This window comes from Brassica oleracea, chromosome C1 (assembly GCF_000695525.1).
Source record: "Brassica oleracea var. oleracea cultivar TO1000 chromosome C1, BOL, whole genome shotgun sequence".
In the NCBI taxonomy this organism is placed as follows: Eukaryota; Viridiplantae; Streptophyta; class Magnoliopsida; order Brassicales; family Brassicaceae; genus Brassica; species Brassica oleracea.
This window is the reverse complement of record NC_027748.1, coordinates 11,607,869-11,630,136: the sequence shown is the minus strand read 5'-3', so window position 1 is coordinate 11,630,136 and position 22,268 is coordinate 11,607,869. Positions and strand designations below refer to the sequence as shown.

At 38.8% G+C, this 22,268-nt stretch overlaps 4 protein-coding genes and 1 pseudogene across 5 annotated transcripts; 2 read left to right on the top strand and 3 right to left on the bottom strand.

Annotated features, from left to right (window-relative positions):
• Window positions 1-8,583: 8,583 nt before the first annotated feature.
• On the top strand, window positions 8,584-10,920 carry LOC106313590 (uncharacterized protein At5g49945). The gene is made up of 3 exons (XM_013751450.1): window positions 8,584-9,558; window positions 10,134-10,337; window positions 10,418-10,920. The coding sequence occupies exons 1-3, from the start codon at window positions 8,584-8,586 to the stop codon at window positions 10,646-10,648; spliced, it is 1,410 nt and encodes a 469-aa protein (XP_013606904.1). The 3' UTR covers window positions 10,649-10,920.
• Window positions 10,921-11,161: 241 nt separating this feature from the next.
• LOC106293632 (protein ROOT PRIMORDIUM DEFECTIVE 1) lies at window positions 11,162-12,705 on the top strand. Its single transcript, XM_013729306.1, has one exon. The coding sequence runs from the start codon at window positions 11,359-11,361 to the stop codon at window positions 12,508-12,510; it is 1,152 nt and encodes a 383-aa protein (XP_013584760.1). The 5' UTR covers window positions 11,162-11,358; the 3' UTR covers window positions 12,511-12,705.
• Window positions 12,706-12,811: 106 nt separating this feature from the next.
• Window positions 12,812-13,743, bottom strand: LOC106313993. The gene has a single exon (XM_013751949.1). The coding sequence runs from the start codon at window positions 13,622-13,624 to the stop codon at window positions 12,974-12,976; it is 651 nt and encodes a 216-aa protein (XP_013607403.1). The 5' UTR covers window positions 13,625-13,743; the 3' UTR covers window positions 12,812-12,973.
• A 529-nt stretch (window positions 13,744-14,272) lies between these two features.
• Window positions 14,273-17,486, bottom strand: LOC106313982 (MACPF domain-containing protein At4g24290). 2 transcript variants are annotated; one of them, XM_013751930.1, is made up of 8 exons: window positions 17,273-17,486; window positions 16,806-17,057; window positions 16,487-16,725; window positions 16,208-16,409; window positions 16,035-16,103; window positions 15,750-15,936; window positions 15,428-15,594; window positions 14,273-15,107 (listed from the first exon to the last, which is right to left on the bottom strand). In XM_013751930.1, the coding sequence occupies exons 2-8, from the start codon at window positions 17,055-17,057 to the stop codon at window positions 14,412-14,414; spliced, it is 1,812 nt and encodes a 603-aa protein (XP_013607384.1). In that variant the 5' UTR covers window positions 17,273-17,486; the 3' UTR covers window positions 14,273-14,411. The 2 variants fall into 2 exon arrangements, with proteins under 2 accessions (XP_013607384.1, XP_013607392.1); XM_013751938.1 differs by having other exon boundaries at window positions 17,298-17,486.
• Window positions 17,487-18,927: 1,441 nt separating this feature from the next.
• LOC106331598 lies at window positions 18,928-21,968 on the bottom strand (annotated as a pseudogene).
• Window positions 21,969-22,268: the final 300 nt, after the last annotated feature.

Below are 22,268 nucleotides of genomic sequence, written 5' to 3'. Positions count from 1 at the left end.
CAAATATTTTGTTTCCATATTTTTAGGAACTGATTTCTTATCCGTAGAATACAACTAATATGTAGAAATCAGTTTCTACAGTTTTTTAGAATTATAGTAATGTTTAGAATTTGATTTCTACATGTTTTAGATTTATAGTAAATCTGTAGAAGTCGGTTTCTACATGTTTTAGAATTAGATTAATGTGTAGATTTTGATTTCTAAGAATTTTAGAATGGTAGGTTAAGCGCGGAATGTGTATTCTACATATTTGTAGAATACTCCTATTTTCGTACATCACATATTCTAAACATCGTAGATTCAATGAAAAAAGTAGATTTCGTTTTCTACTTCGTAGAATGTCATTTATACTTTTTTTAGAACATAATCTGAAATTTATAATTTTAACTTTTTTATAACTGGAAAATATACCATTAAGTTCATATAGGTATTTTAACAAATGTTACTATTTTTCCAAATTTTTTTGTTTCTAAAACTATTTATTAAAATTATTTTCATAAATATTAAAGGGTATTATAGGAAAATATGACACAAAATATAGGTTAGTCTAATTTTTTTTTGCAATCTTAGATATCTCGCAAATTCTCCAAAAAAAAAAAAAGAAGATCGGGTGCTAGTCTCGAAGCAGGCAAGCACGTTTTTTCAGCTATTTTACAAGTTTTAGCTTTTCTTTTTCGGAGTTGAGATCATTGCACATTTAGGGAGATGAAAACCTATCGATGATGGTGAAGAGATTCTTATATCGTTCTCTTCAATGTTTTAGCAGTTTCCATAGTACTCGGTGAGTAGATCTTTCACTTAGAGTTGTGGGTACAAAAAACTCATGGTCATGGGTGGATTGATGATTATATACGCTGACTATGGTATTGAATGCAACGCAGAGAAAAAGCAGAACAAAAGCAGGAGGAATTGTTATGCAGCCCAATCTGCAATTACTACCCATTCACAATTTCACATACAGAACAAGAAAAACTAATAAAATAATTATTAAACTGTATGCAGAACATTTTACTTGTGAACAAAAATGTACTGCATAGAAGGAGAAAAAGAGGCTGTCTGTATACAAAGGCCCAATAGGATGACTTTATTTTTTATTTTTAGCCAGACACAACTACACTTTTATGCATAAACCAAAAATCTTCTTAATTACTATTTTTTTTTTACTTTTTTGTTTGTTTTCAGATATAATAATTTAAAGACAATTTTTATATGTAAAATGATATTATATATATTAAATTATAGATTATTTTTATAAGCACTTATATATATATATAGATATATATATATTTACTTGACATATGCATAAATTTAACATAATTTTTGTAACAAGTTTTTATACACATTGTTTTTGTATTCTATAATAATAATATATATATAACAAAACTAAATAATCTTATTATTAATGATAGTTAACGTAAATAAAGCAATTAACAGTTGTGTAAAAAAATTAAATTTCATCTTATAATATTTTTTATACATTAATTATCTTCTAAAAATACACTTAAAGAATGTTATATATAGAATATATATATTCACAATAACATATATAAAATTGACAATATTAATTCTGAACATTCCGTTTTCGGTTCGGTTTTTTCGAATTTTAGTTTTTTCGGTACTAAATATATAGGAACCGTTCGGTTATTTATGAAATTCGGTTTGGGTCTAGTTCAGTTCATTTTGGTTTTGGGCTGGTTCATGTAACAATTATAAGAACCGTCTAATATCCAATAATTTTTTGTTCCAATTCGGGTACGATTCAGTTACGATTTTTTAGTTAATTTTGGATATTTAGGGGTAAAATCACAATTTTGGGGGTATGGGATTTTTTTAACATTATATTTATTACTTATTTATGATAAGTTCTATTCTGTTTAGATATTTAATTTTCATTAAAAAAATTCAATTCGTATAAAAATTACAATAATTTATTAAATTAACGTGATATGAATTTGTTCTGGTTGATCTGCATGATCTGCATTTGTTCTGCTTGATCTGTTTTTTTGTTTGATATGCATCACCCATTCGAAGCCTATATGTGACTAAAGACATTGGGTGAAGCTTAGTAACATTTTAGTTTTATTTTTTACATATTTGTATTCCATTATCTAACTTGTATATATATCTGTTGACAAAAAAAAAACTTGTATATACTAATTCCTTGAGTTTTTTTTTTGCCAACTCATTATTTTGTTTGTTTTAAACTTAATAATTGATCATTTGTAAATTCTATTTTTTTATTTCTCTCTATGCTATAAAACTTATTATTGTTAAGGTATCGATCCAAGTTCTCAATTATAAATTCAGCTTCTTTGTTATACGGCTTGATTAACAGTTTACGAATCGACTTTGATCTTAGTTTCTAAAACGCAATCAAAGCAAACAATACAAGCGAAATGGTCAACCGGTGTTCACCGCACTTCCCCGGAGAGGAGAAGCCGCTATACTCACCGGAGCTAGCTCAGCTAGCAAATCACTATAATCGATATGATTACAAGTGTTCGATATCACAACCTTGATATCGTTTGTTCTTCTTGCAGCTATTACAAGCATATACACAAGGAATTGACCGGAGAAGATTACGTTAGCGACTACGACAGAAATGACAGCCTTTCAACCTCCATTTCCTCCGATGACGACGGCTGATCGCAGAATGAACCGGAGAAAGTACCACGACCTCAAGAGCTTTGATCACTGCAGGATCTCTCTGATCTTAATCTGACTTTCTCCTCCAGCTACTCGTAATCTCTCTTTCTCCTCTTCTCTCTGTATCTCTTCTTCTCGTCTCTGTTTATGAAACGAAGACGATGACTTGTAACAAACTCCACGGGACCCACTTATAACAACCTTATCCCATTAGTAAAACGCTCCGTTTCACTTTGCTTCCTCTATCGGGTTAAAGCCCACAAACTCGAGACTTTTCCACAAAAGAGTAAAGCCCAATGACTAATACGACACCGCTTCACAAATCTCCACCTTGTCGATTAGGTCATTCAAACGTAACCCTTTGCGCCGAACACTGTTCATCCCTGAGAAGTCAAAACCATGTCGGAATCTACTCAGAACAGTCGTACCGGCTCAAACGATCATTATGAATCAAACGACATTTCCTTCCAGATCCCTCAAGAACCAATCAGAAGTCCTGACCCTTTGTTCTTTAATTCTGAGTTCGTGAGATCTCCAACTCTCACTCTTCCAGACAGTTTCAAACTACCAGAAACACCTCCACCTCTCCCACGAGTTGAATTCGAAGAACAGATGACTCTGAATCAGCCTGAAACTACTGAAACTCCACCTCGAAGACAAACCAATCTTGAGTACTGTAAGTAGTCATCTCTTTATCTGCTCAAATCTCTTTGACAAAATAGAACCGATTAACTCACTTCATTCATCTTTTTCAGTCAACGAACATCTGAACATATTCGGAGAGACTCCAGTAACCCCAGCGTAAGATTCCAAAGCTCTACAGCTTCCTTCCTCGTTAGTAAACATGTTGTTTGACCAAGAACAAAACACTACCCCGTTTGCTCTCTGTCTTTCTATGTACTCCTTCTGACGAGACAACCAACAACAAAGTCATCTAGGAGTACTTCAATACGCGATAAAAAAATGACCCCCAGTGTTACGAGAAGCTTCTCGAATGCACCACCAAGTAAACTCTTAGTCAGTAGATCAGCTGGATTTAGACTAGTATGAATTTTTAGAATCTTAACCAATACCAAAATCCACAATGTCTCTGATAAAATGAATCGTATTTGCCACATGTTTGGTCATGTCATGATGAACTGAATTCTTTGCTTGACAAATAGCGCTCTGTGAATGACAGTTGAGCTTAAAACACTCAGAATTAAAACCTAATTCAACGCAGAATTCTCTCAACCATAAACCTTCCTTTGTAGCTTCAGATGATGCCATGTACTCAGCCTCTGTTGTAGATAGAGCTACAACATGTTGCAATGTTGACCTCCAACTCACTGTATTTCCACCAACTTGAAACACATAACCAGTTACTGATCCTCGCTTATCAAGATCCGTAGAGTAATCTGAATCACTAAAACCTTCGATCTCAAAATGTCCAGACTTAGTAAACGTTAGACACACTTCTGAAGCTCCTTGTAGATAACGTAGAATCCACTTTATTGCCCCCCAATGTTCTTGACTTGGCTTAGACATGAACCTGCTAACCAAACCAACTGCGAAAGCTAAATCTGGTCTTGAACCAACCATTGCATGCATCAAACTCCCAACTACGCTTGCATAAGGAACTGAATCCATCTCTTTAGCTTTCACGACCCATTCTTTATCTGTTAAACTCCTCAGTTTAAACTGACAGTTAGAAGGAGTAACCACTGGCTTGCAGAACTCCATTCCAAACGTTCTCAAAATCTGTTTCACATACTTTCCTTGAGACAATTTCAGCACTCCTTTCTTTCGATCACGTATAATGTCCATTCCAAGTATCCTGGCTGCAGGACCAAGATCCTCTATTTCAAATTCAGACTTCAAAACCTCTTTTAGCCTTGAGATTTCCTTCTTGCTCTTAGCTGTGATCAACATATCATCAACATACAGAAGTAGATAGATATTATCACCAGCCTTGTCTTCTTTCAAGTAGACACACGGATCCTTAATACATATTTTGAAGCCTGATGTCTTTATAAACGAATCAAACCTCAAGTTCCACTGTCTTGGAGATTGTTTTAATCCGTATAAAGATTTCTTCAACAAACACACTTTCCCTTCATCACCTTTCTTGATAAAACCCTCTGGTTGTTCCATGTAAATTGTTTCATCTAGATTCCCATGAAGAAAAGCTGTTTTCACATCCATATGTTCCAGCTCAGCATAAAAATTTACAACATAGGAGAGAATGATTTGAATTGAGACATGTTTAACCACTGGCGCAAATATCTCGTTGAAATCAATTCCTTCAACCTGAGTATAACCTTTAGCCACTAGACGCGACTTGTATCTAGGATCTTCAACTCCTCGTATACCTTCTTTATACTTATAAACCCATTTGCAACCAATGATTCTTTGTCTCTGAGGTCTCTCACCTACATCCCACGTTCCATTCTTTTCAAGTGAATCTTTCTCTTCATCCATTGAAGCCTTCCACTTTTTCCAGTCCTTGCTTCTTTTCGCTTCTGCATAGCTCTGAGGTTCATTTACCTCTAGATCTGCTGCACTGGTTAAGGCGTATGCAACAAAGTCTCCACTCTCAAAGATACCTGGAGGTTTTATCTGTCTCCTTACACGATCTCTTGCCAGAAGATAGTCATCCAACGAAGTCTCGGTGTCTCCTACTTCTTGTATTGTTTCCACTTCCTCTTCTTCTGAATCTGAGCTCCCTTCTTTATTCAGAATAGCTCCACCTTCATTAGTGTTTCCTGACCCTGAAGTAGAGCCAAATTCAACAGTAGAGCCTCGTCTTGTAGGACCTTTAATCAGATCAGCTTTAAAAGTTAGTCGCTTAGACTTAGGAGAAACTTCAGCTTCCTTTTCCTTTGATTTCATATACAAACTCTCTTCATCAAACACCATATTTCTGCTTATCGTAGACTTCTCTTCTTCTGGTAACCAGACTCGATATCCTTTTGTTCCCTGTGGATAACCCATGAAGATACCTTTCAAAGCTCTCGGACTCATCTTATCTTGAACTGTGTGCACGTAAGCAACACATCCGAATCTTTTAAGATGACTGAACTCCACCTTCACACCAGACCACGCTTCCTCTGGATTCTTGAACTCAATTGACGCATTTGGAGTTATGTTAATTAGATAGACAGCTGTAGCAGCAGCTTCAGCCCAAAACTTATTTTCTAAACCAGATTCAGCTAACATACACCGTATCTTGTCAGCAATGGTTCTGTTCATTCTTTCTGCTAGTCCATTCTGCTGCGGAGTATAAGTGCAGGTTATGTGTCGTTTGATTCCAGCTTCCTTACACATCTTGTCCATCAAGTTGTTACAAAACTACAGCCCATTGTCTGTTCTTAGACATTTAATTTTTTTTCCGGTTTGAGTTTCAACCAGTCTTTTCCACTCTGATATATTCTTGTAGACCTCATCCTTAGATCGTAAGAACCTGATCCAAACCTTCTTAGAGAAATCATCAATCAGTGTGAGAAAATACTTACAACCTGACAAGCTCTCTTTATTCGACACTGATCCCCATAGATCACTATGAACATACCCAAGAATCTCAGTAGTCACATGCTTAGCACTCGGAAATGATAACTTGTGAGCTTTACCAAGAACATATACTTCACAGAAATCCAACGTATGAACCTCCTTCTTCTCAAGATACCCATTCTTCACCAGAACATTCATGTTCTTTAAACTCATGTGACCAAGTCTTGAATGCCATCGATTTGTGAGATTCACATCAGCTCTAGCAACATTAGCTTCAGCTTTCACCACGGTTCCTTGCATGTAGTATAACCCATCCTTATAGTTTCCTGAGAACACTGTCTTACCTTCTTTAAAGAAAGTAACCTTGTAGTCTTCTCCCGTGTACTTACAACCGTTCTTTTCCATTTCACCATAAGATATCAAATTTCTCACCATTTATGGCATATACCTCACACCAGTCAGAACCACAGTAGACTGATCAGGATTCACAATCTTCAGCTTTCCAATTCCTTTTACTTCACTGACAGTGTTGTTTCCCATTAGTACTTTTCCTCCATCAAACTCCTCTAGATCAAATAGAATTTCTTTGTTTGGGGTGATGTGGAATGTGCAGCCTGAGTCAAGAACCCATTCTTGTTTGGTATCTTGCACACTTGCCGTTAAGATCATAGGATATTCCTTCTCTTGAGCAACATTTGCGAAACTTGTAGCTCTCTGATGTTTTCTCTCAGGACAATCACGTTTAAAGTGACCTTCTTTTCCACACACCCAACACTCTCTAGCTTTAGGCTGAGACTTCCCTCTTGACTTCAATCTGAAGCCTTTGCTCTTTGATACATTCTTCCCCTGATTTTCAGAACGTTTGTCTGACCTCCCCCTTGAAACAACTAGACCCTTAGCACTTGACTTTGCACGCTTATTCAAGCCTTTCTCCTTAAGTTATGCTTCTTTAGCATATGCTGAGGTTGTCACTTCTTTGACAGTTAGTGTCTCTTTCCCATTTCCATACTTTAGAGTATGAACCAATGAATCATACTGCGGGGGAAGACTTGTGAGAATCTGTATAGCTTGATCCTCATCTGACACGTTGATGTTTAGACTAGCAAGATCATCCACCAGCTTTAGAAACTTATCAAGATTCTCTGCAATGCTTTTGTTTTCATCCATCTTATAACTCGCAAAACTTTGCTTCAGATAGATACGATTAGGAAGAGTCTTGGTTTGATAGTCACCTTCTAAAGCTTTCCATACTCCTATGGCGGTGGTTTCCTTCATTACTTTCCTTAGAACCATATTTGTCAAGCTGTAACAAATGAGATTCCGAGCTCTTGTATCCTTTTCTTTAGCCGAAGGATCCTTCTTCACGTCTTGATCTGAATCACCATCAGACTCCTTCTTTGATGAATCAGCTTCTTCGTTTAAGATGTGTCCCAGGCCTTGCAGTTCAAGCTGCATTAACATCTTAAAACTTCTACATTCCAAAGTCACCAGATCCATCAAACTTCTCCATCTCAAACTTACCATGAACTGACTTCATCTTGACCAATCAATCAGTAAACTCAAACCGCAACCTCACACTCAAGCAAGCAACCAATAACCACCAGCGATCGTACCTCCAGTCTTTGTAAGAGATCATTGCACACGTGTAGGGGGATTAAAACCTTTCGATGATGGTGGAGAAATTCCTGTCTTTCCCTTCAATGTTTTTGCAATATCCATTGTACTCGGTGAGTAGATCTTAGATTCTTACACTTAGAGTTGTCGTGCTAAACACATGGGTGGATTGATGATTCCTTACGCACGCTGACTATATAAGTGACTAATAAAGACATTATGTGAAGCTTAGTCGCAATTTAGTTTTATTGATTGCATATTTATTTGTATTTCATGATTTAACTTGTATATCTTTTCTAATTCCTTGAGTATTTTTATTTGTTTGTTTTAAACTTAATAATTGATAATTTTGCAAATTATAATTTATTTATTTATTTCTATGCTATAAAAATTATATTCTTTTAGTTTCAAGAATGATCTATGTTTTAGGAAAAAAAAATTGTTTCTAAAAGATCCATATTTTACCATTTTAATGTAATAATGATAAATTGTAAATTTTAAAATCATTAATTGTATTTACTGAACTTTGATTGGTTAAAAATCATAGAAAATAGTTAAACACAGAAAACAATGTATTTATTGTCAAATTTTTTTGTATTTTTATAATAATTGTGAAACTCTAAAATATAGATTATTTTGAAACCGAGTGAGTATACAATGATCTCTTTTAATCTCTTTTTATTCATGTTTTCTTAATTTCTTAGATATATCTTTTAGGAAAAATTAAAGATCTAGTGCAGAAGCAGGCAAGCACGACTCTCTAAACTCTTATTTTTTTCAGCTATTTTACAACTCTTCTTTTCTGGGAGTTGAGTTTTCTCTACGGATCCCAAAATGAATCTCCCCCTCTCCTTCTTCTCCATCGCTCTCATCGCTTTCCTCTTCCTCCACCATCACGCCCTCGCTGCTTCTCACTTCGAAGGCTTCGATGCCGAAGACGACGAGTTCTCAGAAGACTCCACTGACCTTCACCACTCTCTCCGTCCTCCCCTCATAACTCAGTCTCAGTCAACTCTCCCGGATCCGGATCCCTCCCCCGAACCCGATTCCAAATCGGACCCTTCTCCTTCCCAAACACCTCCCAAGAAGCCCTCTTCAACCTCCTTCGATTTCTGGGACGAGGACGAGTTCGAGGGATTGCCCGAGAACGAATCTCCGACTACCCCATCTCCTTCCGATCAGCTAACTCCAGATCCGGAGCCCGCTTCAGAAAGTCCAGACCTTGACGTCATCCCGACGAAGAAGAAGCTCTCGTCGTACACGGTGGAGATCGTCTCCGTATCGATCTTAATCGCTTACTTGATCAACTACTTCACCGGCAAACGCGAGAACGAGAACCTCGCTCTATCCTGGGCCACCAAGTTCGGTCTCAAAGACTCAATCTTCGAGAAAAACTTCAGCTTTCTCGGAGTCGGCGAAGGAGAGGACTCTCCCCTGTTGCTTAAAGAGGCCACGAACGTGTTCAAGTTCTACGCGAGCGGGAGGAGGTTTTGCCATGGGGTGTTGGCGACTATGGAGCTTAAGAGTAGACATGATTTGATTTCGAGGCTTTATAATTGCGTGGTGCCTTGTAAAGATGAGATTAGTTTCGAGGTGTATATGAACGAGGAGGCGATGGATCATGTTGTGTTTGCGATGGCGAGGAAGAAGATGGCGAAGATGATGCATAAGGAGCTGAGGGATCTTCAGAGGTTTGGAGGGGTGGTACCGGCTCCTGGCGGGAGGAAGTGGGTGGCGGAGGAGTTGGCTGTGATCTCTGAGTCTAAGGAGGTTGCTGGAGATATGATTACTGATGTTGTACTTGATCAGGTTTGAATGCTTAATCTCTTTGTGTATTCTCATTGTTTGAGGGTTGACAGTGATAGTACTTTTGTTTAGTTTAGTTTCTTATTAGACTTGAGCGGATGAACGTGAAAGTTCATAGGAACTTTGCTCTGGCCTCATTTGGTGACTTTGTCACTTAAGGTTCCGTCTTTTTGTGGTGTGCTTCTGATAGAAAGACAGAGACTTTCTGTGAATTGCGAACCATACATCATCACTTTTTTTTTTTTTTGGTGTGAATCGAATCAAGTTTGTTTCTGTCCAGTTATACGGAGATACAGGGTGCAGACTTGTGATGTACAGAAAAATCCCCTAGGTTCCTTTTGTTGTGTATTTAGGATAATATATTCCAATTGTTTTATGTCTATAGTGAATTGGTGCATGATTATAAATTGTCATCCACTGGGGATATCTGAGTCCTCTTCTGTTGATGTGGAAATGGATCTCAGTTCTGTTGGACCTAGATTGTTGATCTTTGCTTGCTAATGTGTGGCTTGTGTATCTCCTCAAATCATCTGTTATACATACTAATCAAATTTGGATGATGCAATTGCGCTCTGTAGGTTTTTGGTGACAAGTCGTTCGAAAAGTTTGGAAAGTATTTCATCTCAATGCATTTTTCGGACCAACTTCCTGGCAAACACAGGAAGATGCTGCTTTTCAAGTTCGCCCTACCTGATGCTAAACACATGGATGATATGGTTCGCTTGGTAGCCCTTATTCCGTATTACATTGACTTAATTGGGCGCTACAAGCTCAGCTCCCAGGTATAGTGGCAAACTTATTATCACTTGCAGTTTTATCATCATGCGTGACAGGTTGAATAAAGTAAAATTTGTGTATGCAGGCACGGAACAAAACCGATGGTGCTAGACAAAAGGCGGCTCAGGAAGCGTACAAGGAACTAGAGAATGTGAGGCAAGAGGCATTACAGAGAAAGAAAGCCGAGAAGAAGAAACTATTGGAGGAGGCCGAGGCAAAGCTTAGCGCCGAGGCTCTAAGGAAGAAAGAGGCTAAAGAACGTGCACGACAGATGAAGAAGTCAATGCCAAAAGTTAAGATGAGCCGCGGTCACTAAGATGCTCAAGCATAGGAGGGACATCTCTCTTAAGATCACAATCTCATGTCTGCCATTGGAACAGCTATTTTATTCCTCTACTCCCTCCTTTTTTTAGCCCTTTCGATTAGATATTTCTTCTTACTTCCATGAACCTTACGGTTTCCCTTATAGTGACACCCAGGCTGTGCTTTTTGATAATCCTCAAAGACCTAGTTTCTTGTTCACTGAAAGTAATATCCTTTATTCTCAGTTAGCCATTGCAATGAATGAAAAAGAAATGTTAAAAATTACCTACACAGTAATTAGGAGCTTTGTATAGGCAAGGGTTTAAAGTTATCAAATTATTGATTTATTTTTTAGATATTTAAAATTTAGATATTGTTATAAAATTATTTTATAAAATACAAAAGTTAGAAATGCAAAAATAAGAAATTAAACAAATTTGTAAATTTGTTTTAACATTATTGTTTGATTTGATATATTTGATTACTAATTTAAATCGATTTAAATTAATTTTAATCAGTTTAAAACAGATTCAACCGATATGAAACATAAATTTTTTATTTCGGCTATAATCAATTTGCAGTCTAAACCATTTTAGACCATTTAGAAAAAAAAAGTGTTACAACGTAGAGCGTGAATGACAAAAGTCTTCCGTTGAGCTGAACTTTGCAGGGTAAATATAAACCAAAAGGCAACAACTTCACAGAACTTTGCAGTAAACTCTAATGGCAGCAGCTACGGCCACCAAGCTAGGAAGATCTCTACAACAAAGACGCACCTTCATCAACGCCAGAGTCAAATGGGTCGGCGACCCATACCTCGACGAAGCAGTCCAGCGAGAGAAAAACCTCAAACAACTCCTCTCCCTAAAGGACCGAATCGTATCATCTCCCTCCAAATCTCTCCCTCTCTCTTCCCTCTCGCTCCTCAAGCCTCTCGTCAACCTCCACGTAACCGCCGCCGCGTTTCTCCAGAAATACCCTTCCGTCTTCGCAACGTTCCAGCCTTCACGCTCTCTCCCTCTCCACGTCCGCCTCACTCCGCAAGCTCTCGACCTCCACAAGGAAGAAGAGACCATCCACCTCTCTCCGCCTCACCGTAGCGTCACCATTCAACGTCTGGCGAAGCTCTTGATGTTGACAGGAGCTGGGAGTCTCCCTCTCTACGTCGTCGATCGCTTCGGGTTTGATTTAGGTCTCCCTCACGATTACGTTACTTCGTTGATATGCGATTACCCTGATTACTTTGAAGTAACAGAGGTTAACGATCGGTTAAACGGTGGCAAGACTCTAGCTTTGTCGCTTACTTCGCCGCGGAAGAGCCTCGCCGTGTCGGAGATGGAGAGAAGAGAAAGTACCATCAACGGGTCTCGTGTGAAAAAGGGGTTGCGCATAAGGTATTCGATGAATTTCCCCAAAGGGTACGAGTTGGAGAAAAGGATCAAGAACTGGGTGGAGCAATGGCAGGACCTTCCGTACATCTCTCCCTACGAAAACGCGTTTCATCTAGGGTCGAACAGCGACCAGGCTGAGAAGTGGGCTGTTGCGGTACTTCACGAGCTTCTGTATCTATTGGTATCTAAGAAGACTGAGACTGAGAATGTGCTTTGTTTAGGGGAGTATTTAGGGTTTGGGACGAGGTTGAAGAAGGCTTTGGTGCATCATCCGGGTATATTTTACATGTCCCACAAGATTCGGACGCAGACTGTTGTGTTAAGGGAAGGTTATCATAAGGCTTTCTTGATTGAGAAGCATCCATTGATGGGGATGAGACATAGGTATCTTTATCTTATGAGCAGATCAGGGAGAGTAAAGAAACGAGACTATGTTCCTGGAATTAAGAGAAGCACTCCAAGCGTTGATGCACAAAACAGCTAATATTCATATAGGATTAGTTGTAGCCGGAACTCGTTGTGTAGAACGAGTGAGTGGCTACGATTGTTCAAGTAAAACAGCTAAACTGACTTATGGTCCTTAGGACATCAGGCATGTTGATGGTTTTTTAAGTTAAGAAAATCACGAAGCAGAGGAAGAGCTGAAACTCAGGATCGACCTCTTAGGCGACATAGTCAACATGGGTTTGTATCTTCATGAGTCAATAATCTTATTCAATTGTATTTCGCGTCGTCAGACTTATTATAAGGTCGTTGCATGCGTTATTAATTTCCACTCAACGAACGATAAAACTTATAATCAATTACAGGAAGTAGATGAGAAGGAACACAGATAGATACAAACACAAAATGATTACAAAAAAAAAAGAATATAAGCCAACCACCTTTGCACATAATTATATGAATCAATTGTTTAAACGCACTTGGAAATTAAAAATATAAAGGATCTAACGGCGACCTCCGTTTCCGGTGACCGGATAACCGATGCCATGTCGTCTCGCCGGAAAAACCAAGAACAACAAACCGCAAATAACTCCAACACCCATCGGAACAATATCCAAAACCTTCTTGGTTCCTTGCTCAGGCGCAGGATAAAAACAGCTCACAGCATTTCTCTCCCTCAAAGCCACCGCACCAAACACAAGCACAGACAGAACTGCATGGATCCAGTCGACGATCCGGATCTGGTATTTGCTTAGATCGGGCAAACCCACACCGGACGGGTCAGGGTAGTCAAAAACCCACATACCTTTACGAGTCGCAAACCCGTAGTACACGTTACCGTCTTCAGCCTTGACGCTGTCCGTGAACGAGCTGAGGAAGCATGAGATGGAGAGGAGCGTTAAGAGCACTGCGGTTAAAACGCGCGTGGAGTACTCGCACGAGCCGTTTGATGTGAAGACGGGAATGAGGAACTGGAAAGCTAGTAGCGTTCCTGTCGGGAGGAGGTTGGCTAAGTTTGCAACTGACGTCAGCGTCTGTGACACGGCATGTTGAGATATCGAAGGTTGTCTCCTTAGCTGTGGAGGAGGAGGGGAGTCTGATGGCTCTTGCGAAATAGTTGGGTTTCTCTGCGTCAGAGAAGAAGAAGATGACATGTTTTTTCTCTCTTTCGTTTTTTCTTGTTTGCGTGGAGAGTTAATGAATGATTATGAGCGTATTATATACAGACTAAGTTTAAGACAACGTGAGGTTATTAGTGTTGAAAAATGGTTTGTTGACGTGATCAAGGTGTGTTGAGAAGTCAGGAGAGGCGAGAGAGCTTGGTGTCGTTCTTATTCTCCGCCTATCGTAATTAGAAATGTCAAACGCGTTTCAAAGTTGATTATTATATTACGAGACTCTTTCTCCTTACTTGACGCTCCAAACTTTTACAACGTTGTATACTTCCTTACGTGCAAGTAGTATTGACTTTTACTTTGGTAAGTCGCGCAAGAGACGGACTAAGAGTAAATCAAATGAGACGTTAACTATATATTATATCCATGACACAGCTTCTAGCGATAAAAAAATTGGGGCACGGCGTAAACTCACCTGCATTGGATTTGAGTCATGTTGAAAACAAAGTTGCTACTATTCTAACTAATGATCTAGCCATCTTTGATATATCTTATATTCCAAACTTGGATCATGCAAAATATGATATTCATTCCACTCAATTGCACTAAGTGCATTTTTTAGGAGTCGATAGGATCAGTCAATATGGCAATATAAAAAAAGATTACAAAGTATAGAATCATTAGCCATGCTCGCAGATTATACCATTGCTTCTTCAAGACAGGAAATGTACAAGACATGGAATCCTATTTCTCTCTCACACACACACAAACGGTTACATTACACATGATTAATGTACACACACACATAACCACCATACCACCTCACTCAACCTTCATATGTTTCCTCCATCGCTTCATCTTCCATTATCGCAGTCAACAAGGAATACTTCACCTTCAACGAGATTTTCCCCTTCTCCACCAACAACCTCGCACCCGACACAACCCAATACCCTGGCGACTCCTGCGGCCCTCTCGTCATCTCACTCGTATCCACAAACTTCAAAAGCTTTGGAGCTTGCGCGGGCACGGGCGGTCCGCCAGGGTAGATAGCAGAGTTTATATTCACATCCGCAGGACGCGGCGGCGGTTGTTTCTGCGGCGCGGTGAAGTGATGGCTTATCAGCGTCGAGATGAGTCCCGACTTCGGAGCAAACCCCACCGCTTCATCCCACTCGTAGTTCTTGGCGAGCATCGTTCCCACGACTTTGGAGAAACTAAGGCGAAGGAAGAGCACGTTCTTGAATCCGTGGCTTTCGACGAGAAACTGAGCGCCTGTTACCACCGCGAGGTCGTCTTCTGACTCGACTGGTGATGTGCAGACGTGGGAGTAGTTCTTCCAGTTTACTTTCTCGTAGTATCGACGGTCGTGGGAATCGTGCCGCATCGTTGTGTTTGGAGCGTCTTCGAGCTGGAATATTTTGGGGAGAGAGGAGAGGTGTTGCAAATGAATCGCTAAGCGGTTGCTTCTTCGTCCTTCTAGGTAGAGCCGCATGCCAGTGATTGGTCTCTTCCCAACATCAACCTGAAACCAAATAAACAATAAACGAATTAATCCACAACCTGCAAAGTCTTGTTATACTCTTTACTCTCTAAATAAGATTTTTTTAAAAAAAAATTCTTGTTCCAGGAAAATAGATTTTCTATATTTTTCAAAGTATTTTTTATACTTCTAAAAAAACATTAATTGAGAATATGTGAATTGATTGAATATCATCGAAAAGTGTATAATAAAAACGAACAATAAATTTAATTGTAAGCAACTATTGTATTCTTAATATGTGTGAGAAATATATAAGATCTTTCTTTCGGGAGTATATGATTAGGAATGAAAGAAACTCATACCGGAGTGGTATTCACAAATAGCTTAGGTCCAAAGAAACTGAACTGCAGAGACGCACAACTTTGCTGCTTCCTTTGAGGACCAAGAGGAAGTTCACTAAACACTGGAGCCCACTGCCTTGGTAGCTGAAACTCTAAAAACTGATGTAGCTCTGAGATCGGTGGCTTATCTACAAAAACAAGTACCACAACATATCAATATAAACACAAGAGTTATTGAGTACTGCACCTACTTATCAACCTATCTAATAAACTGGTTGTACTGTTCTCACTTACTTATCACATAGTTGGATAAAGATTAAAGATGCAAGTGTAGTAGGCTTACATCTTAAATAGAGATTAATGGCGTGGCTCAAGAAACCACTTCCTGGACATCCATTAAGCAAAGAAGTTATTGGAATCAAAGACATGGAGATAGCATCAGGCTCTGTCTGAACTGTATGTAGCCAATCGTTATGCGTTAGATTTCTATTATCGTTTCCACCTCTCCTTTTGCACATGAAGAAAATGTCCTACAAATACAAATGTAATTCATGAGAAACAAAGAAGCAATTTCACGTGCAAAAAAAAAAAAGTCTACTAATATTATGTGGTACCAAATAGAAATCACCTCTTTATTTGCATAAGAGCCCAGTGAATTGGTATCTGCAAATCTCAGGCGCTGCTCCTTTGCTTCCACCTGTAACAACGGACAAAAGTTTTGATTGCAACACTAAACTGTTAGTAGTAATTCTTCAAGATGTCAAATAAGAAAGTTTTGGCGATGAGAACAGTTACACAGACCTTACTAGTTGGATGGATTCTATCTGAAGCTATGTTCTGGACTCCACTAGCTTCTATAAACCTCTTATCAGCCACTTCTTTCAACCTTTTCTGGAGATCATCAGGCTGAAGTTTCGACGAGTGTTGCTGTTTAGCATAAATCACATCTTTCCCACCCATCTTAACACCAACAACTATATGCGTCCCATAAGTATCTATAAACCTGTTAACAAAAACATCTGACTAAACGTTACTTACAAATTCAACCCAAGAGCCAATTTTAGAAAAGTGGTAGATCACCTAGCCAATGCAGCGGGATCCCATGTTGATGGAACAGCCTGCTTAACATGCTCACGTAGCAACATTTGAGATTTGTCCAAAGCAACCGAGTAAAAAGAGATGAAAATGCCATCAAAGGCAAGGTTCTTGGTGTAGGCAGCATCTTTCTGCCAACAGCCAGAGAACTCAAACAATGCGTTGAAGTGACCTGATGGGATTTTACCAGCCAAAGACAGTTCTTGGTTGAACTGCTCTGTCATCTACAAAACTCACAAGAAAAAAATAAAAATTAACCAAAATACTTTGATGGGTGGACATAAAGTAAGAGACTTTTTAATACCTGTTGGAAAGAAAGAACATCAGACCTAAACCTCATGCGCTCTCCTTTATCGCATTTGATAGACTTCGAAACGTTAGGGATAGTGATTCCACCAGGTAACACAATCTCGCGAGTGTCGTCACCGTCTTGAATGTCGAGCAACCGTGATTCTTTGCAATACTTCAAGCGTACATCAATAGCTAAATCATAACCGCAGCCGATTGAACCAATCGCAAATTCAGCTGCTTTAGAAGCTGGTAGACGAAGTGCCATCTTTAGACCCAAAGAAAAAAAATAAACAAGAAAGAGGATTAAGCTATAAGAATCAAAAAAAAGCAATCAAAAGACACTTTGGTCTTCTGGTTTCTGAGAGATGTTGACATAATAGAGATTCTATTTATGGTCGGAACAGAGACTTTGTCAAATCTGACCAAATAAATGAGATGTAGTAATTGCCCAAAGAATAGACCAAAAATCATTCAACAGACCTTGAAAGAAAGTAAAGGTGAATACTTTGAAGAGAAAGAAGTTGAAGCTCAAGTATATGTCTTGGTTATCGCGGAGAGAGCTCAGAGGCACGATCTAAACGAAGCTGAGAAGAATCCTAGAGGTTTCTGTAGAGCTGGTGTGGACATGGGATGATGGAGAGATTTGGGGGAGGAAAGGACGAAGAAAACCATCGGCTCTCAATTAATTAGGTGTGTAATCTAGTATATGTGATTACAAGGTAACAGCTTTAAGTCAGATTAAAACAAAAGTGTTTAAAGTTTTGGTTTTAAGGCAAAGAAAAGTCAAAGTCAATGGATAATTGTGTTTGGTCTTTGATCTTTCTCTTTTTTTTTTTTTTTTTTTTTTTTTTCTTTTTTTACTTTTTAGTTGCTAGTACTATTTATCTCATAAAACTTAATTCAAAATTTTGAAATATTTTTTGGTTTCTATTATTCAATAATAATATATGAAAAATTCAATTTCTTTTTTGAATTATATTAACTTAAGTTAGTAAATCACCAATTAATAGTATATTTATAATAAAATTTAAATTTGTCTAAAAGCTAAAAACATATTATTTGAAAACAAACAAAACATCTTTTTTTATTATCTTGGTTTAACAGCCTGTTATATGCTTCGCTGGGAAGTGGGAACTTTAGTTATTAGTTTCGACCAAAAAAAAAGGAATTTTAGTAAAAAGCACTCGTAACTATGAAAATGTTTTCACATGTTAGAAACTTCTCATATTTCAAAGAGAGATCTGCTCAGAGAGTCAGAGGTGAGATCATTCTACCTAGGAAGTGGGGAAACCTTAAACTACTTTAACAGGTTTCATTATAGTTTGTTTACAATTTTTAAACATGGAAATAAAAACTTACCACATTTTGATAAAGATTTTCTCGAATATCTCAAGATTTTGTTTAGATTACCAAGTTTTTTAAACCATCTAGTTATAACTTTTGAATAATCAGAGGTGTGATTTGATTTGGTAGAAATAGTAGAATGATTTGGCAGTCGTGGTTGTAGCTATCATGGTAGTAAGTAAACTTGGTTGAACTGATAAATATATATTGTGACGATTTTTACTGTAGGATTATGTAGAATTAGGTTGTCTTTTCTCTATGAGCAGATTTATAGTATTATAAACCGATGGACCAACCCTCAGGGATAGAAAGTAGAAAGAAGAAGCGCTTTGATTTCAACTCTAAACGTTTGAACATAGGTACATAGGTAGTTCTCCCAAGCTGTGAACCAGAGATGCTGATCTTTTGTTTATTTCCCTTGCCTTTGTCAACGGACGTCACTGGCATCGATTTTTGGAATTCCACTTGGTGCTGTTGGGCACATTGTGATTAATACATGTCTGTCCGTCAGAACACGTCGTAAAGACTTTTAATTTTAAAGTAGGGAGAGTGGTGTTGTTCCTTGGAATACATCTTAGTCCGTTACACCACTAAGGGAAAGCGGTGTCACATCTACAAGCATAAATGTTGCTCACATCTACAGCCAAAAACACCAAATCAAAAGAATACATCACTTCTTGATGAGAACTCATTGTTAATGCAACATCAAATTATTATATTGAAAATATTTCTCTGTAATAACATTGCTTCATTCTAAAGCCCAAAATAAATTTATCATCACAAAGCATTGCTCAAATCAACCGATTGTACTTGTACTTGTACATAGACAGACCGATCTGCATCACTTCTTGGTTAACAGCAGCAATGGAGTCCTTGATTTCTTGGATCGATCCACTTCCAATCTTGACTTTGAGCTCTTGTAGCTTAGCCTCTATCTTCTCTTTCACTTCACCTGGAATTTTCTCTCCAAATATTTTAAGTTGCTTCTCGGTCTTGTACACAACAGAATCCGCCTTGTTCTTTGTGTCAACTGCCTCCCTCTTCTCTTTGTCATCCTTTGCAAACGTTTCTGCCTCTTTGACCATTTTCTCTACCTGTAACACGTTCATTCACACCTAACTTTTGTTACCATAAACATCAATAATACTTTGCTAAAAACGAAAACAACGTTTTTTTTTAACAAAGGCTATTAGATCATGGACATAGTAGCCACTCCCACATTAATCATTGCAACAACGATAAGCAGGTAATGCTTACAGTTAACGTACAATGTAATAAACCTCGAGAAGTAACCGAGTTGGTAAAACACAAGCAATGTAGTTTGATTTGTACCACATCCTTGGGCACTGTAGTAGCACCAGTAATGGTAATCTCTTGTTTATTTCCGGAGGCTCTTTCAGTAGCAGTGATGGAGAGGATTCCATTTGCATCAATGTCAAATTTGACGTCGATTTTTGGAACTCCACGTGGTGCTGGTGGAATACCATCTAGAAGGAAGCTGCCGAGACACTTGTTATCCCTAGCAAACTCCCTCTCACCCTGCAGCACATAAAACTCAAGACTTGTCTGTCCATCATAACTAGTCGTATAGACCTTTGATTTAGAAGTAGGCAGTGTAGAGTTCCTTGGAATAAACTTATTCATAACACCTTCAAAGGTTTCCAAACCGATCGAAAGCGGTGTCACATCGAGAAGCACAATGTCACTCACATCTCCAGCAAGAACACCCGCCTAGAGTCAAGTGGATAAGGCCACTTAAATAAAATCTCGCACTAAATAGGGTGAAAGTTCCCAGTTTACGAGAACACACCTGGACTGCAGCACCTAGAGCCACAACCTCGTCAGGGTTAACTGTGACATTAGGTTCTTTCCAAGTCTGCTTCCTGACGACCTCCTGAACAATAGGAATACGTGTGGATCCACCAACGAGGATCACCTCGTCAATATCTTTGAACTTGAGCTCTGCATCCCTCAGTGAATTCTCAACGGTAGTCTTACACCTACAAGATAGAGACAAGGAAAATAATTTTAATCAAAGGCTAAAAGAATGAGTATGTCATAAAAACTGTTAAGTAATAATTACCTGGCGAGTAAATCTGAGCACAATTCTTGGAACTTGGCACGTGTCAGGGTGGTTTTTATGTGTTTCAGTCCATCAGCTGTGGCGGTGATAAATGGCAAGCTGGGCCACAGAATCAAATATTTATCAGAATCGACATGTCTGTGAAAGTACTACCAAGTAAGTCAATAAATTTGTGCAAAGAATTTGTACCTAATATTTGTTTGAGTCACCGAGGAAAGCTCAATCTTAGCTTTTTCTGCTGCCTCTGTCAACCTCTGAAGTGCTTGTCTTTCAAAAGATCAATGCCTTCGTCTTTCTTTAAGTTTGAAGCGAGCCAATCTACAACTCTCTGCATTGCAATTTGTTGCAAAACTTAAGCACCGAAGAAAGTGTAAACAGATTCAAAGCACTTATTTGATTAAAGTTCTTTAATTTAAGATCAATTGTGTGCAATTAGCTAAAACCTTGTCGAAGTCATCGCCTCCCAAATGTTTGTCACCCGAAGTAGAAAGCACCTGAAACACACCTTCACCAACTTCAACAACTGCACAGTAAGAGACGGTTCTTATTAACTATGGTCTCTTAGCCGGATTCTTAACTTATGATTTGACACTTTTTTTTTTACATTTTTCGTGTAAGAAACGGCTCTTATATCTCTTATTTAAGAGACGGTTCTTAGATTTTCTTAATTAAAATCTAACAAAAACTAAGAACCGTCTCTTAGCTAAAGCTAAGAACCCCAGTTAAAAGACGGGTTAATCATGGTCAATAAACATAACAAGATGTTAATACAAAAGTGTCAGTAGAAACCAAAAAAATAAATATATATATATATATATATACATAGCAACAGTTTAATGTCAAGTACCAGAGACATCAAAAGTACCACCACCAAGATCAAAGACAAGAATTGTCTCATTGCTTTTCCTTTCAAAAGCATAAGCCAAAAAAGCAGCAGTGGGCTCATTGATAATTCGAAGAACATCAAGCCCTGCGATGCGACCAGCATCTTTAATAGCTGTCATCTGTGAGTCATTAAAGTAAGCAGGCACAGTGATGACAGCCTTGGTCACTTTTTGGTTCAAGAGTCTCGAGGCATCATCCACAAGTTTCCTCAAAACCTAAACAACACACATAAAAGCAAGAAACCAAACACATCAAAAAGACAATACACTTTCCACAAACTAAACGATAGTCAAACTTTGAATACCTGAGCTGAGATTTCCTCAGCGGCAAACTGTTTACCAATGGCGGGACACTCAAGCTTGATGTTTCCGTTCTCATCTTTAACAACTCTATACGAAACCTGCTTAGACTCCTCGTCACCTCGTTCATCGTCCTACCAATAAACCTCTTCACCGAGGAGAAAGTGTTCTCTGGATTAACAACAGCTTGCCTCTTCGCAACTTGCCCGACAAGCAGGTCACCGCTCTTAGTGTAAGCCACCACGGACGGAGTCGTCCTCTGACCTTCAGCGTTCGTCACAATCATGGGCTTTCCTCCTTCCATGACAGCTACAGCGGAGTTAGTCGTTCCCAAATCGATTCCCACAACCTTCTCGTTGACCACTCGCACTGGACAGCCGTTTCTGATACTCATTCTCAGGAAAGCAGAAGTTGGGGTAGTGAAAGTACTGTTTCTAGTGCCGAAGAAGGCGCTTCTCGGCATGAAACTGACTTTACCATTGAGATTCCTCTTGGAAGATGAACAAGCAGCCAATCCAGTTCCACCGTGAATGTTAATCTGAGCGGCTGAAGAAGCCATTTTTCGAGTTTTATAGTAGATATTATGGTGAGTTCGCCCTAGTTAACGCTCCCAGTCACGACTTACGAAGCAGCCGCAAGATTGAAGAATTCAACATGAGCCTCTGCCTCCGGTGCTCCCCCTCCGCCTCGTCCCACCCCTGACCGCCATGATTCTTCATTCTCTCCGTTCTTCCCAAAGACCTGTCATGATGGCGACTACCCCGGCGTGTCTCCGGCCCCCTCCAGATCCACCGCCGTCGAATTGTATGTACGCTCCACTTAAAGCTCTTTGGCCCGTCATCCCTCCAGAACCACCGGATCCCCC

Coding starts and splice junctions, on each gene's coding strand:
- LOC106313982 (XM_013751930.1), bottom strand. CDS start 17,057: ATGGCACTTCGTCTACCAGCTTCTAAAGCAGCTGAATTTGCGATTGGT. Junction 15,595..15,749: donor CATTAATCTCTATTTAAGAT/GTAAGCCTACTA, acceptor TTGTTTTTGTAG/ATAAGCCACCGATCTCAGAG. Junction 15,108..15,427: donor TATTTGTGAATACCACTCCG/GTATGAGTTTCT, acceptor ATTTGGTTTCAG/GTTGATGTTGGGAAGAGACC.
- LOC106313993 (XM_013751949.1), bottom strand. CDS start 13,624: ATGTCATCTTCTTCTTCTCTGACGCAGAGAAACCCAACTATTTCGCAA.
- LOC106313590 (XM_013751450.1), top strand. CDS start 8,584: ATGAATCTCCCCCTCTCCTTCTTCTCCATCGCTCTCATCGCTTTCCTC. Junction 9,559..10,133: donor CTGATGTTGTACTTGATCAG/GTTTGAATGCTT, acceptor TGCGCTCTGTAG/GTTTTTGGTGACAAGTCGTT. Junction 10,338..10,417: donor GCTACAAGCTCAGCTCCCAG/GTATAGTGGCAA, acceptor TTGTGTATGCAG/GCACGGAACAAAACCGATGG.
- LOC106293632 (XM_013729306.1), top strand. CDS start 11,359: ATGGCAGCAGCTACGGCCACCAAGCTAGGAAGATCTCTACAACAAAGA.